At 55.2% G+C, this 15,984-nt stretch overlaps 2 protein-coding genes across 4 annotated transcripts in view; one reads left to right on the plus strand and one right to left on the minus strand.

Annotated features, from left to right (window-relative positions):
- Window positions 1-612: 612 nt before the first annotated feature.
- LOC112663370 (proteoglycan 3) lies at window positions 613-4,299 on the plus strand. The gene is made up of 5 exons (XM_025452233.3): window positions 613-743; window positions 1,191-1,504; window positions 2,161-2,292; window positions 3,364-3,475; window positions 4,241-4,299. Exons 1-5 carry the CDS (start codon window positions 683-685, stop codon window positions 4,297-4,299), a joined length of 678 nt encoding a protein of 225 aa, XP_025308018.1. The 5' UTR covers window positions 613-682.
- A 2,170-nt stretch (window positions 4,300-6,469) lies between these two features.
- P2RX3 (purinergic receptor P2X 3) overlaps window positions 6,470-15,984 on the minus strand; it is a 29,590-nt gene continuing 20,075 nt past the window's right edge. For 2 of the 3 annotated variants that reach the window (XM_035701839.2, XM_025452228.3), the window contains exons 9-12: window positions 10,484-10,577; window positions 10,177-10,242; window positions 9,477-9,554; window positions 6,470-9,029 (exon numbers count right to left, since the gene is read on the minus strand). In XM_035701839.2, coding sequence (XP_035557732.2) covers window positions 8,916-9,029; window positions 9,477-9,554; window positions 10,177-10,242; window positions 10,484-10,577 — 352 coding nt within the window. In that variant the 3' untranslated portion in view covers window positions 6,470-8,915. The remainder of the gene's footprint in view (window positions 9,030-9,476; window positions 9,555-10,176; window positions 10,243-10,483; window positions 10,578-15,984) is intronic. The other variant, XR_007403581.1, reaches the window with a different exon arrangement.

Here is a 15,984-nt window from a genome sequence, read left to right on the forward strand (position 1 = left end):
CTTTAGAGACAGTAATAATGCCTGTACTGGGGTCTTTCTGAGCACACCAGCGTGTCTGGGTGCCCACATATGAAGTGGGCCCCAGGAGGCAAGTCTCTGCAATCCCAGCAGACAGCAGAGCTCAAGGGTGGGGGACTGAGCAAGACTTTTATTGGCTCCTCTGCTCCTCACCCCAGCCTGGGGTAATCATCCTGGTCACTTCCCACTTCCCCAGAAGCCCAGTATAAGAGCTGCCTCTGGGGCGCAGTAGTCAGACACACTGACAGAGGAGGCCTCAGACTCCTGAAGGTGAGTTCTTGGCTCAATATGGCACGGACCTTGGAAGCCTGTCCTCAGGACTATATTGACCACCATCCTTTCCCCTCATCCCCCACTGTGAATGAAAGTGCTCTGACCCTGAGCAGGCCTATTCCTGCAGGCCAAGGGTCTGAGCTAAGGGCTATCCCAGGGAACTGTGATGGGGCTTTCAGGAAAAAGGGACTTTTGTCCCATGTCCTTTTCCTAATTCTCTAGCTTGGGGTCTGTTCACTGGGGAGGAAGGAGTGCTCTAATCAATACTTTGCCCCTTAATCAAGCAGTTAAACAGCATTTCATACACTGTGTGCCAGGGGCTGCGCAGACACACAGGACACCCACGAGGAGGGAAGGTGGAGCTGTGTCCCTGTCTGAAGCCTGAGTGGAAATGAAAGATCCCCTCCTCCTGCTCCTTCTCCTGCTGGGGACAGTTGCTGCTTTCCATCCAGGTAAGCCTCCTCTTCCCATCTCCCCTACATTTCTATTTTCTCCTCTTTCTTGCACCTTTTTTTTGCCTCATGGGGCCAGAGCCACAGTTGCCCCCCTTCAGTTGACCCAGCTCATCTCTGATTAAATTTCTCAAGGGCTTGGAACTGTGACCCAAACTTTCTGTCAGGGCTAGTCCACAGGAAAACCCACCCACCTGTGAAGATGAAACGCTTTTCTCACAGGTGCCTCCTCCTATCCCCACAGTACACACCCACGGGGTCAGCCAGAAGTCAGGATCTCATCCATTTGTGCCTATAATCCAAGTGTTATCACCTCACCCAATGCCAAGGAGATCCTTCCAGGATTGGCTCCAGATGGCAGCACTAGGAAGGCCGTGAGAGCTGTCCATGGTCCTGGAAGAAGGGAGGCCCCTGACCTGATGATAGCAGGTTATCTCTTCTTCCCAGGGAATGATGCCCCCAGTCTGGAAAGCCAAGAGACACAGGCAGAGCTGAGTCAGAATCTGGAATGTTCAGGGGAGCAGGAGGGAGACTCGGCCCTGACCCCGGAGGTGATTCAGTCAGAGGAAGAGGAGGCCAAGCCTTCCAGCTATTGGGACACATTTCAGGATGAGGAGGCCATGGATTCTGACCCAGCTGCTCTAGACAAGGACTTGCAGTGCCCCAAAGAAGAGGACATAGTTCAAATTCCAGGCAGTCCTGGGTGCAAGACTTGCCGCTTCCTATTGGTGCGGAACCCCGAGAGATTTAAGAACGCTCAGGTAAGTGGCAGGGGGCTACCGTGGAGGACTGGGGGTGGGGAGGAGAAGACACTGGATTCAACTTTCTCCTCCCTTTTAGATTAGTGGTTCTCAAAGCCTAGCGTGCATCGGGATCTCCTGTAGGTCTTGTTAAAATACATTTCTGGCTTTACAAATCTGGGGTGGGACCTGAGAGTTGGCATTTATAACGATTCCCAGCTAACGTTGGTATTGTTGGTTGGGGGACTGCACTATGAGATGCTGGATGAAAGGCTTTGGTATTGGATATACCTGTGTTCAATCCTGGATATGCCTTTCACTGACTGTGTTATTGGGAAAGTTACTTCACTTTTGGGGGCTTCTGAGTCTTCGTTTGTAAATGGAGATATACAGTACCAACCTGTTAGGGTTGTTAGGGTTGAGGATTAAATGAGATAATACACAGAAGTATTTGGAATAGTCCCTGGGTCACTAAAACCCTCAGCAAATGGTTGCTATGATTATTCCAAGTATTATTGGCTTTTGCAGAAAGTTCCTGACCACAGAGAAGGGAGTGCAAGATGGGATTGAGAGGGTCTCTGATTTCTGAGCAAAGGGATAAGAGGCTCTCTCTTGGAGACTCAGAGACTTGAGAGAAACCAGCAAATTCTCTACCCTACTTTTTCTTCTTTCTGCAGAATGTCTGCAGAAGGTGCTACAGAGGCAGCCTCATCTCCATACACAACTACAATTTAGATTATTGCATCCTATGCACGGCCAGAGGAGTCAACCAAGGGCAGGTCTGGATCGGAGGCAGACTCTCGGGCTCGGTAAGTGAGGCAGCAACCACCCTGGGGACAGGAAGCTCTCTCTGACTGCCTCCAAGGAGCCCCTGCTGGCAGCTCAGCAGCCCAAGCCAGCTTCAAGCAGTGGGCAGTGCTGTGCTGGAGCTGGCTTGGACCTGGTTGGGAGGACTGTCAATTGTGGGCATCTCATCCTAGCCTCATGTTCAGTGACTTAATGCCTGTGACTTGAAATCTGCCCCAGTGGATGTATGCACACCAAGGAAATGGGCGATTGTTGTAAACCAGCGTTCCTCCCTCCCTCTGTATTCTCATCTTCTCCCAGAGCTGGCTGTCGAACATTTCCCAGCACATCACTGGAGTCAGGAGATAGGCTCCATGCTCAGCTTAGTTACCTACTAGCTGAATGATTTCTTTGGGGTCTCAGTTTCTTCATCTCTAAAATGGAGCCCTTCGGGATCCCTGGGTGGTGCAGCGGTTTGATGCCTGCCTTTGGCCCAGGGCGCGATCCTGGAGACCCGGGATCGAATCCCACATCAGGCTCCCGGTGCATGGAGCCTGCTTCTCCCTCTGCCTATGTCTCTGCCTCTCTCTCTCTGTGACTATCATAAATAAATAAAAATTTAAAAAAATTAAAAAAAAAATAAAATAAAATGGAGCCCTTCCCTCAAGGTAGCTCTGGGATTATGATGAATAAGTGCCATTACATTTGCTGCTCGAGGGTGGTCCATGGGCCAGTAGTATCAGCACACCGGCACACCGGGTGGCTTGTTAGAAAGGCCCAATCTTGGGCCCCACCCCAGAGCTCCTGAATTAGAATCTGCATTTTTAAAAAGTCCCCAGGAGATCCGTGTGCACAGTAATGTCTGGGAAGCCCCCTGTGTGTGATGGCTGGGAGTGTTGGCTGCTCTCGCATTGTCATTGTGTACAAACTTTCAGGGATGGGTCTCGGGCATATGTGGCTCCTAGCTGGGTGGGCAGTGAGAATTTTTTAACATTATTTTGTTAAAAAATCACATATTCAGTAAGCATTTTCTGGGGCCCCTGGAGCTGTCTCCCTGGACCTCTGCCCTCTGACCCAGCCTGTCACTTCTTCAGTTCCTGCACCGGAGATTTCGGTGGGTTGATGGGAGCAGATGGAATTTTGGATTCTGGGCCCCAGGGCAGCGTGTGTATGGGCGAGGCAACTGTGTGGCCCTGCGCACCAGAGGTGAGAGGGACTGGGACTGGGGCAGGGGGCAGGGGTGGCAGGGAGACTCTTACATACTGTCCCCTTGAGTTACTTGAACACACCTCCCCAAACTCACACCTTCCCCCTACTGGAGAAGCCATGTCCTCTGTGAGGAGGGCTGAAATGTAGAGATTCCTCTGAGAAATCCAGGTGCTGGGGTGCCTGTATAGGAGCTAGGCCGGGGGCCTGGGGGCATGGGGGCTTGGGGGCTGCTTTCCTTCCTATGATATGAGGGCCATGAGGAGTGACTGATGTGATAGGTGAGAGTAGCAGATGTGAATGTAAGGTATGGGTGAGGGATGAAGGAAAGACGTGGGAATTAAGCGGGCTGATAGGTAATTCACCAGCTTTGAACAGCATGGATGCCAGATGTGAGGGAGCTAGCACCATGGCTAAGACCATCTGTGCTGGAGTAAGACTGCTGCCAACCACACCCAGCTCTGCCTCTTGCAGGCTGAGACCCAGGCAAGTTATTACCCCCACTATCCCTCAGTTTCCCCATCTGTGAAATGGGGATGATGATAACACCTACTTGTTGGGATCATTGTGAAGATCAAGTGCAATAGCCCACGTGAAACTTAGCAAGCACACTGCCTCCTTGGGGAAGAGCCGGATGCCCCTTAGCTGCCCAGGGAACACATGGGAAGCACGGCTGGCAATCCTGACCACTGCCAGCCCGAGGAGGACAGGAGGGCCACACGCCACACAGGCTGCAGCTGACAACACTGTGCTCTCCACTACTAGGGGGACACTGGAAGTGGACCCCATGCAAAAGGCGTCTGCCCTTCGTCTGCTCCTTCTAAGTCCATGGCGCAGAGTCCCTGCCTCGGAGCCCCTTCCCTTTGCACCCCCCTTGGCTGCCGCCAGACCCCAGGCTTGGTCCCCCTGCTTCATCTGGCCATAAATCCAGACTTCCCATAGCATTTCCTGACTCGGTCTCCTTATTGCGCCCTTCACAGTCTTGGGAGGACTGCCAGTGGGGGGTGGGAAGCTGCAGGGCAGGCCCAGGAAGTGCAGCTGGAGCAACGGGGTGCCAGATGGGCTCCCCCTCGCCCTCCTCTGCCCCGGGCAGAGGCACCTGGGAAACGCCTCATTGGTGGGTGGTGCCCTCCTGCTTTGGCTCCTGTATAGGGGGCAGGGTGGGGGGGAGTGGGGCGCCTTTCCAACGTGGAGGCGACATTGCCTGTTCAAGACTTGCAGTGTGTATGGGGGTGTAGTGAGATCCCGTGTGGGCGGGGCAAGTCTAGGGCACATGTGCCTCCAGCCCTGGGTTTTCCTGGCCTCTCAGATACTGGTCCCCGTTTTCTATTCTCCCAGCCACCAGTGGGTGAGTTCAAAGTCCCCAGCTTCTGAACTGTGTTCCTCACTCCATTCTGAGGTGTGATCCCCACCCCAATTCCTTCTCTCTCCACCCCCCATCCCCAGGTTATCTCCCCAGAGGGATCACATTCCCAGGATGGAGCTACCTCTCACCAGGATGGCCTTGGGGCAAAAGTTACCGCATCTGGTAGCAGTGTGGCTCCAGTCCTGATCCTACAGCCCCAGGCCCCAGGCCCCAGGCCCCAGGCCCCAAGCCCTGGGCCCCTGCTGTGTTCCCTCAGCCCACTTTGCCAGGCCCTGGGGCCACTGACAGAGAACGCTACTGTGGCCCTCTGTTCCAGGCAGGATGCTGGGCTCCAGGAAGGATCTGGGGTTGATGAATAGGAAGCTTGGACCTAAGACTGGATATTAAGAGGGCAGAGAGCCCTGGGTTGTTGGGGGTGGGGTGGGGATGCAGAGGGAGAGAGAGATGGAGGCACAGAGGTAGATGATATATACTTCTTGAGAGTGAGTCTTACATGGGGCACAGGGAGAATGTACAAGTATTTTTGCGAGTGCACACGTACACGTGTGTATATGGATCTTGGTGTGTACCGGAGTGAATCTTTGTATACTTGTACATATCTGTGTATCTGTGAATCCATATTTGTAAATATGCATAAATCTGTATGAGTCAGTATGTATCTGTGTGTTGCGTGTGTGCACATCTTAAACATCTCTGTGTATTTACAGATATGCCTGGATGTCGGTGTATGTCTGTATAGCGCTGCCCCCTCACATGCCTGAATCTGCGGGCACGTGAATATGTGTGTACCTGTGTGTCTTTGGCCAGCACATTTGTGAGTGTGCATATACGTGTGTGTCTGGCATACATGTGTACAGATCTACGTCTAGTATATGTACATGCATGTATCTGTTCGGGCATGTGGTGAGATGCAGGGTTTCAGGAACAAAAAGAACAGTATTCTCAGAGGGGCCTTGCTGCTAAAGATGCCAGAGTTAAAATGAAACAGGATGGGAATGGAGACCCCGGGGTGGGGCAAGTAGGTGGTAAAAAGGCAGGAGACAAATCCCTTGACCGTGAGCAGACCCCTGGCAACAGCATGAGGGGCCTGGGCGTAGCAATGAACGTGACCAATGCTGGGCCCAGGGACTGCCTCTAGGCGTCTGTCCATCTGTCTTGGGTGGACCCTGGGCTGGGAAACTAATCACAGCATGTTGGTCTTCCCAGGAGCAAAAAAATGGGACTGTCTGGGGGGTCAGACCTCCCAACATCCCTCCCCCCCTGCCTGTTCCTTCCCTGCAGACTTTAATGAGCTAATTCTTAACGCTCTGCTTCTAAAAGAACAGTGGAATCCGGCTGTGGTGGTGGGAGGATGGTCCGTGAGGGAAGATCTGCATAGGGAGCTCTGGGGCTGGAATTTGGGCTGAATGGCTCCTTTTTATCAGCCTCCACTTATCTCCTGGATGGGGAATGAGCTGTGGCCAACACCAGTGGCCCGCTATCTGGCCACCCAATGCAAGAGATAGAGGGAGGGGAATGGAGCGGGGCTCAGACCCCTCCAGGCTGCCGCTTGCTTGAGGCAGAACAGGGTAGATAAGATATCCCTTAAATGTTCAGCACTGTCAGTTATTGGGCCTCCACTTCAACCATTATACTTTCACATCTTTGGCTGTTTAATTAAGGCCTTTCAGTCTTGAATAGCCCTTGATTAGAAAGCTAATACTCTTGGGAGAAGGAACTCCTGAGGATGTTATCTATTAAAACCCCTGGGAGGTTGATGGGTAACTTGTCAAGAACAAGGTTTTTTGAGAAGGAACACAGATGGGAAGGGTGTGTGTACCTGTGCGTGGCCGTGGGCTGGGGGGGATTGTGGAGAAGAGGGGACTAGCACGGCAGAGAGTATTGTGTGAACCTCTTCCCGAGGACCCAGGATGACTGTCCCCTTCACTGTTGCCATGAAGTTGGGCTCTGCAGTGCGCTGTGGTTGCAAGTGCTGTAAGCCTCTTGGGGGGAGGGGGGGCGCGCGCTCCACCCATTGCTCAGCAGGGCTAAGTCATCACTAAACGTTAGCTTTTATGCTGAGTGATTAAAGACACAACAGCCCACTTAGCGAGTATGGGCTCCAGCTCAAACTGCGCCGGATTCCAGATCTCTTTTTCCATCCAATAGGATTAGTGACAAGCCTCGGCAACCGTACCAGGATTCGCGTGTGGTGGCGTTGGTGACTGTGCCGATCTGCCACAAGGCAGTAGGGCCCGGCCAGCTGCTGTTACTACCGCAGACGACAGCCGTCAATCTAGCGCACAGAAGCCGCGGCTGGGTTCCTGGTGGCTCGCATGGCGGGCTCACTGTCCCCAGTTTGCACACTTGCTGGCAGGCCCAAGAGGAGAGGCTGCTGCACCTGCGGAAGGACCACCCCAGTCCGCAGGAATGGGGGGGGAGGGGGGGCGGGGGGCGGTGTCCTGTGCAGGGGGCATCCCTGTGATTCCTGCTGGGGATGCCTGTGGGTCTCCCCTGGGTGCAGAACGCGGCCTCCAGTCATGTCTCTGCTGCTCAGATCTCCGGACACTGCCCCATGCCCGAGGCCACCTCTGGGCAGCTGTGATCCCACCAGCCTGAGGATGGGGATGGGTGGAAGCCAAGTGGGGGAAGGGGTGACGGGCCACGTGTGAGGGAATCTGACGCCTTCTCCCCTGGAGGGGGGATCACTGGGGTCAGGCCTTTGCAAGTGCCCACTGTTCCAAACTAGGCCCTTCCAAGTGGCTCCCAAAGCTGCCCCCGCCCCCTGCCATCTCTCTGCCCCTTTATGGGCCCCTCCTAATACCTAATTTTGTATTATTTTAAAAAGAAGCCCCAAATTGTGTAACCTTCAGGCTTCCGGAGACCTGGACCTACTCCTGAGCTCTGCCCTGGGGAGGTTCCGGGGCCTCTCACCAGAGGAGAGCCCAGAAAGGGGAGGGGACGCCAGGCTGACAGAGGTGCGGGGGGACTTGATGCTCCCCTGCCTCCTCCTCTCAGTGCCAGGACACCCGGGTCCTCTTGGCCACTAACTGTGGGACACCAGACATTTCCCTTCCCTCGCCTCAGACTGCTCATCTGTAAATAGGAGAGTGCGATGAGAGGGTTTCTAGCATTGGAAGACACCCATGAGGACCCCGTGGGGGTGGCCTGGCTGGTCAGCTGCTCAAGAGGCAATGGGCCTCATTAGAGCCTGTTCACCAGTGTCGCAAGGGGTCACTGCCCACTGAGAAAAGGGCCCTGGGCCTGGGAATCACACTGCATCCTAGGGGGGCCTAATTCCACTCCTGGGGTGGGGGTGCCCAGACATGTGTGAGTATGTGGGGGTCCCAGAGGGAGAACAGAATGGCCCTCCCCTGGTTGAGGACTGAACTAAGTCATGTCTCCTGGGTTCTTCTGAACTGGGGATCCACCCAAGTCAGAGAAAGGGACCCTGAACCACTGTCTAGCTGGTCTCCCCCAGACTGGGGCCTGGGTTCCTGTGGAAAGCATGGGGCTTACTCTTTATTAGCTGCACCTAATCCTGGTCACTGTGGGGAAGGCTGAAGCAGCAGGGGCAGATGCCCCCCGGGAGTTCACTCTTCTTTTGTTGGGTGTGGGTGACGTCGTCAGATCTGAGTTCAAATCCCAGCTCTCTTGCGGCCTGGCTGTGTGGCCTTGGGCAAATGACTCAACCTCTCTGGAACTCAGTTTATCTTCAAAACAGGGAAACTAATATCTACCTCATTATTCTAAGGGTTAAATGAGCTAAGGTGTGTGACACTGCCTGGCACGGGGTAGTGCCTGGCGGCCACTTGTCATGACTATTATGCTCTCTACTCTTTAGCAGGGGGACAGTACATGTGCTGCTGCCCTGGGGGTTCCGGGAAGCAGACAGGGGCAAGGCAAAGGGCGAGGGAGAGATGGGGGTCTTAGCAGGTACCCCTGTCTGCTAGACACTGGGAGGCCCAGACACCTGGGTCCAGTGTGGCTTCATGGGGTGAGCAGCAGAAATGAAAGCCCCTTCCCTTGCCCAGGTGGGGTGCCCTATGGGGAGGCCCGGAGCCCAAGGGTGAGAATGGGGCCCCGGAAGAGGCCTTAGTGGCCGATGGAGTAGGCCCCCGAGTCCGTGGATTGCTTCTCCTCGGTGGTCTGGTCACTGGGGTACACGGGGTTGGCCGAGGCAGTGACCTTCAGTGTTGTCTCGTCCACCTGCAGGTGGAAGGGGTGGCATGATCGTGCTTTAACTGCAGGCACGACCCCCACCCCCGTCCCAACAGGGGTCTCTGCTTGGGCTCAGGGCCTCCTTGTCAGGGAGCCACAGCCAGTCTGTGAGATCCCAGCAGTCTTTCCATGCACCTCAAGGGCAAACAGAAATCTGAGCTAACCCAATAGCAGGACTTGTCCCACCTCAGAAATGGAGAGGGGACATGAGTGGATGGGGGTGTCGACAGTGGTGACCCACAGAGTCCCCACAGAGCCCATTCTTGGCCAAATACCTCTCTCTGGGCTCCCACTTTGCATGGAGGCCCCATGAACTCCCCTTATGAAGCCCCCAGAGGGGGAGCCTCTGGGAGTCCCCAGGGTCCAGCACCCCTCCCTGCCCTGTCGGCTACCTCTCATGCCCCTCTGCCTGCCGCCCCCTCCTCTCCAGCTCACCTCCTCAAACTTCTTGGCTTTGTACTGGTCAGCCCCCTTGAGGAAGTTGAGTAGGATGATGTCGCAGAGGACAGTCCCCTGGAGGAGGAGAGGCAGGGTGGGCTCAGTGTGGCAGGAAGTGAGGGGCTCAGGTGGCTGCTGAGCCACCTGGGCAGTGGGTAGGACTGTCCTCAGGCAGACAGCAGGCCAGGGCTTGGGGTGAGTCCTCCAAAGACACCTGATGTTTCCACTTGGAAAAATGTCCAAGGACTTTGGAGAATGTCTTCGTCACCTACCTCTCTGGCTCTTGGCAGTGACCGCAGACCAAAGTGCAGAGAGAGGACTTGGTGGGAGAAGAGGTGGGTGAGAGGGTAGATGTCCCTGGGAGCAGGGCTCTGGTCTTTAGGTCGTTGGAACCCTGGAGTCTCCTCCCTCCCCTTCATACTGGGGAGCAGGAATTTGTACAAACTCAGGTGGAGCCTCCTGCAAATGGGGAGTCTGCTTCGGGAGGTAATGAGCTCTCCGCGGGTGGAGATGCTCACTCAAGGACCCACCTGGCAGGGAACTGGTGAGGGAGACTGAGGCACCTGGCAAGAGGTCAGGCTTTACATTCTAGGCAGAAACAGGGCTTCCCTGGGCCACTTCCCAGCCACCCACCCCCAGCTGGGGGCCCACCTTGACTGGCTTCCTGTCTGAGCCTGGGGAGGGGGGCTAAACTCACCACTCCCACGGAGGTGAAGGCTGCCACGGAGCTGATGATGGTGGGGATGATGTTGAACTTGCCAGCCTGCAAGCACAAAGACCGAGGCTGAACGTGGACTCCCAGCCAGAGACGGTGGAGCAGGAGGCCCCAGCCCTTCACTGTACCAGTGAAGAGACGAGGCATGTGACCAGCTGAGGCCCTCAGAGCTGCTCAGTGGCAGGACCTCACCCCCTGACTGGAGGCTCTTGAGGACCCAAAACTGGCCTGGGTTCCGCACTCCCCCACCACCGCCCCGTCCCCCCATCCACCCCACCCAAGGACTCACGTTCCCGTACACCAGCACATCAAAGCGGATGCCAAAAGCCTTCAGGAGGGTGCGGTACTCACTGCCATTCTCCATCTTGTAGTACTTGGCAAACCTGGAAGCCAGAAGCAGAAGGTGGGTCCCACTGAGGGCTCCTACCTGAAGTTTCAGGGTCCTTCAGAGCCCATAACCCCCACTTACTAAACAACTCTGACCGATGGTTTGCTGGACACCTGCCACAGGCCTCCCCATGTGGTTAGCCGACGCTCTGCGCAGACATCACCTTGAGGGCTCGTTACACAGGCAGATCCCCAGGCCCAGCCTGAACCTGTACAGTCCGCATCTCTGTGGGTGGGGCTCTGAACTCTGCCTTTTAAGTAATTTCCCTAGATGATTCTGATGCATGCAAAAGTCTGAGTCCCGCTGGACTCCAAGTCTCTTCGGTGTTATTTGTTCGGGTACCCCAGGCCCCAGCTCGCTGCAGATGCGCCCCTCCCCAAAGGTTTCTCAGCCTACTTGGGTTCAAAGCCTGGATCGCCACTTACCAGTGGTGCAGACTTGGGCCAGTTACTCAGCCTCCCTGAGATAAATAACATTTTTTTCTTTTATTATTGAGAATGATATGGAAGTCCTGCTTCACAGGGCTGCTGAGAATTGAGGGAAAGCTCACACACCGGGGATCTAGAACAGTGCCTGGAACACGGTAAGCACCCAGGGAGTGCTCGCTGGTGTTGGCTGTTATTATTGCTGAATAAAGACATTTGCATTTGTAGAGCAGTTTCAAAAAGCCCTTCCAGACACCTCATGTCATTTCACTCTCATCACAGACCTGCGGGATAGGGATGTGACGGCTCTATTTTTCAAGTGAGGGTCTGGGGGTTAAGTGACTTGTCCAGGGTCACCCAGCTGGCTGAGACTGAATGCTAGATTTCCCTAAAACTATATTCTCTCCCCCTTCTACGCCGGGGCTGCTGGGGACAGATTAGAACAATCACCTTCAAAATGGGGTCACAAGTGCCTCACCGTGGAGATACCCAGGGAGGGGAAGGGACCGCCAGTGGTTTCGTGGTCATTAAGCATGCAAATTGCATGTGTCTAAAGCCAGTGCGTGCCCCCTCCAGCTCGGCCCAGTGTAGGCAAAACCCTAGTATCAGCAAAGTGTAATTTCTCAGGGCTACCGTGGACCCACGGCGGTAAAACGGGCTCCTGGGTCCCAGAAGCACAGGGAAGGTTAAGTGAGATGATGGGGCAAAGGGGCTCGGAAAACCCCCCTAACTGTGTAGGGTTGATGTGGGTCTTATTTGGTGCCGGCCGGCTCCCCACCAGTGTTTCTGACCCCCAGTTTCCTAGGCCTCTCCCAGAGAGAGGAGTCTGAGAAACTCCTTCCCCCGTTCCATGGCTGCGTGACGCCGCTCCCAGGGAAAGTGCATATGGGAAAATGGGCCCAGAGACGGAAATGCTCGACCCAAGTACACAGATAGCAGAGGGAGCACAGGCATGGGAGCAAGATCATTTTGGGGAAGAGTCATCTAAATGCATAAAATGTCAGCCAGTGTCTGCTCTGGCTGTGTGGAGCTCTGGAGTTGGGCAGAAACGAGTCCAGATTCTTGCTCCAACCCTTGCTGGTAGTGCGGCCTCTCTTTGTGACTCAGCCCTCAGGGTTTCTCTGTCCATGTCTATGAAACGGGGGTGCTCATGCCTCCCCCCACCCCCTGCCACGCACAGATCTGTTAGCGAGACAGGTAAGCACCGAGACCCATCCTTCGAGATGGGCACTGTCACCAGCCCCGTGCTGGACATTTTGCCTGTCGCTCCACACCTGTTCTCTGCCCACGCTCCTCTGCAGGGCCTGGGAGCCAGGCCTGCAGGCACTGCCTCCGCCAAGCTCCCTGCCTCTGGCTCCCGGGGGTTATGCAGTGGGAGGCATCCACGGGCGATCAGAGGGCAGCGTCAGGAAGGTGTCCAGGCTGCATGTTTTCGGGTGTGCCTCCGCCTAGGCAGGGCCGAGCGTGTGCGCCCCGGTGGTGCACCTGTTGCCTTAGGCCTGAAAGTAAGGCTGAAAACTGCTCAGTGAGGGAGAGCTTCCCTGGGGATCCCGACCTGGGAAGGTGTGTCCCGTGGACTTGGCAGCCGAGGGCAGAGGCAGGGGGTGCAGAGGAGACAGGATGATCTTCTCAAGACTGAGACCCACAGGAAAAATAGGAGTGGCCCCAGGAAGGAGGCTGAGAGAAGCCCAGCTACCTAAGCCTGAGAAGCAAAGACTCGGAGGACCCACTGCAACGAGGTGGCGAGTTATGGTCTGGGCGGTGGCGGCAGAAGGCTTCCCAGACCAAGGCACAACGGAGTGGGTCGGGCTGTACCAGCAGGAGATTGAAAAGCTCGACACCAGAAAGGAAGTCACTCATATGATGACGAGGACACCCAAGAACACGGCTCTCCAAGGAGGCCTCTCAGGGGACTGTAAAGAAGTTTCGAAAAGGAGCATCCGGACTGGACAGAAGGAAGTCTTCAGGGTGGCGTGTTCAGGTTGGCCTGAGGCTACATACAGACTGCCACGGTTTCCACACCCACGATTACAGAGCACCGGGAAAAGAAGCAAATCTCTCAATACGAGCACCTCATGCCGTTAATCTCACAAAGGTGGCACGCGGACCCATTTTATAGATGGGAAGACGGAGGAGAAGGTGACTTGCCTGAGCCAGGATCCCAGTCTCTGCCCTTAACCCTGAACGTGCTGCTGCCTCTGGGCTCCGGGTGGCCGGTAAGGACACTGGCAGCCCTGGAGCCAGACCTCAGAGCCCTTCCTTGTTCTGTTCACATCACTGAGAACTCAGCTTCCCTGTCTGCGAGATGTGGCAGCCGATGTCTACGGGGGCAGGGGTGGGAGGGTGGGTCACAGATGCTTGGGGCCAGGCAGAGGCTGGGACCGTGCTCCCGAAGTCTGCGTTCCGGCCTGAGGCTGCAGCCAAGAAAAATGCTCTCGCCTCGACTTGGAGAACAAAAAGTCAGCATCCTGGGCACTGTGTTCAAAGCGAAGCCTGGCTAAATTTATCTTGGGAAGGAATGTGAAGGAACAGGGAGAAAAACCAAAGCGGACTTGGTTTTTCTCCAGCACCTGCCTTCCAAGAGGCAATAAGTATGATAAAATCATTATCTCACCAACCACCCACCCTCGGAGGAGGGTTGGCAGGGACTGGTTCTCTTCCTGGGTGGGAGGGAGGAGGAGGAGGAGGGCTCAGGGAGGGGGTGCCCGGAGTCCTGACTGCTGCACTCGTGTGCGGCTGGTGAGGGCCACGGAATCTGGCCCAACCCCATGGCGACGGGGCCTGGGTTGTCTCTTCTGTGGGCCCATACAGACCGTCACTAGACTATACTGCTCACCCCCTTGCAGTGAGCGAGGTGGGCCCTTGACTAGTTCTGGCCAGTGCGATGTGAAGGGAAGTGAGGTCCGCCTGTCGCCTGTGGGCCGAGGTGTCAGAGCTGGGTGTCTTGTACAGCCTCCCTGTCCTCATGGCCACTTCCTCAGGAGCTCTGGGTGAACTCGGGCCCTAGGGGAGACTGATTCAGTAGGCAACGGGAACCCAGCACCTCAGTGCCCCACCTCCAGCAGCTACACGAACATTTGTGTGAATCCTCTGAGCTAAAGGGGTTGTTTGTTACAGCAGCTAGCAATGCTTACCCTGACTGTTACAAACAGTCCTAATTGTCTAGCCGAGAAGCCTGAGATTCAGGGAGGAGACATTCTCAATCAAAGGACAAAGAACGAGCTAAAATTGGGGAGTTTTTCAAGATGAGCCAGAGAGAGGGCAAGTTCCCATGAGTTCACAATTCTAGGATGATTCTCTAGAAGAGTCGTGGAGGCCTGGGTGTGGTTCTGTTATCTTCAATTAGTTTTTCCACCCTGGACAAGCAACGCCTCTCTGAGTTTTCTACCTCAACTGGGTGGTGAGATTAGAAAGAGCCACAGGGAGGATGGATGAGATAATGTTGATATATAGAAAGTCCCTAAAACTTGTCTCTTTCTTTTCCCAGGATCACAATAAATGAAATTCTGCCTACAGTCTCCTTAGCCGCTGCAGTGTCCTGCCTCCTGGAGAGAATCACATCCACCATGAGAACAGCCAGTGGATACTGAGCACTTACTACATGGCGGCCCTGTGCCAAGGGCTTTATTTATACCTACTACCTCTTTGCAGACCCAGCCCCATGGAATCTTTGTTGCTCTTCCCATTTTACAGATGAAGAGCCAGGATCATACAGATTAAGCAATTTGTCTGAGGTCCCCAAACCAACAGTCAGTGACCAAACCTGGGATTTGAACTCAGGCAGTCCAGGGCCAGAGCTTACCCTCTGAGCCAGCATTCTAGATTGTTCTTTTTGATGCCCAATTTCTGGGAGGTCCTGGCTAATTTCTTTCAGTTCTCCAGCCAGGGGCCCTTTTGCCTTGGCCAGATGAGTCCCGACACCCAGCGTCGCTGGCTGGGAGTAGAACGGGAAGGGCTATGGAGTGTGGGAAGAAGGATCCCCGGCCTCCTCATCTGAAAAGGGGATGATGAGCTGAGCTACACCATGGCCAGCCCTGGTTTCTCCCAAGTCCTCCGCTTCCTACCTTTCCAGATTTGGTTTCCTTGGCTGGGAATGCGGTCGATGAGAACAATGCCACCAGCACCCAGCCCGGCCCAGTCCACCTTCCTCACCTCAAGTGCCAGCCACGCCCCACGGCCCACTTTCTTGTGTTTCCTGAACACACGTCACAGACACCGACCTCTTGCCTTTGTCTGTGCTCGTCCCCCCTCCTCCCTTGCCCCCCTTGCAGGCTCCTATGCACCTACCTGGCCCAGCAGATGTCTAGAGCACAACAGCCTTAGCTATGCCAGGCACTGTGCTCAGCACTGCTGACTCCTTGGCAAGCTCTGCTCTCATCAGAGGGGGAGAAATATTAATAACCACTCACTCTCATCAATAGCTAAGATCTGACCTAAGGACTGAAGAGGAGAGAGCAGCATTCGACGAGCATACTTAGTGAAGACAATCTGACCTGGGCTGGCGGGTCAAGGAAGGCTGCATGTAAAGTGTGGTTACAGTCTCGGCCCAAGGATGGAGAGTTGAAAGGTGAGACAGCTAGAGGTGGGGGCAGCCGTCCAGGCTGAGGGAGCTGCAAGCCCTCTCACGGGCAAGGAGCTGGGTGGGCTGCAGGACAGGGGCGGGTGGAAGTGGATCCACGGCATCCCGGCTGACAGAGCCAGTGCCTGCATCTCTTTCCATGTCCACCTCGGGGCATGTCATGCCTGTAGCTTGACCAGGGAGCTGTGTTTCCACCACAGAAATTGGCAAACACCATGACCCGGGTGTCTCCTTTGTCTGTCTGATTTCTTTTTCTCCAGAGCTGGTTTCTCAGTGTGGGGCAGAGGCCACCTGTCCTGCCTCCACCTGGCCCAAGCCTCCACCTCAGCACCTGTGCACCAGACAGCACTTAACAGTTTGGACTGTGCGCCGGTTCTCGCTGTTGGCCTTTGCCTGCC

Source organism: Canis lupus, chromosome 18 (assembly GCF_003254725.2).
Source record: "Canis lupus dingo isolate Sandy chromosome 18, ASM325472v2, whole genome shotgun sequence".
NCBI classification, from domain to species: Eukaryota; Metazoa; Chordata; class Mammalia; order Carnivora; family Canidae; genus Canis; species Canis lupus.

Coding starts and splice junctions, on each gene's coding strand:
- LOC112663370 (XM_025452233.3), top strand. CDS start 683: ATGAAAGATCCCCTCCTCCTGCTCCTTCTCCTGCTGGGGACAGTTGCT. Junction 744..1,190: donor AGTTGCTGCTTTCCATCCAG/GTAAGCCTCCTC, acceptor TCTTCTTCCCAG/GGAATGATGCCCCCAGTCTG. Junction 1,505..2,160: donor AGAGATTTAAGAACGCTCAG/GTAAGTGGCAGG, acceptor TTCTTTCTGCAG/AATGTCTGCAGAAGGTGCTA.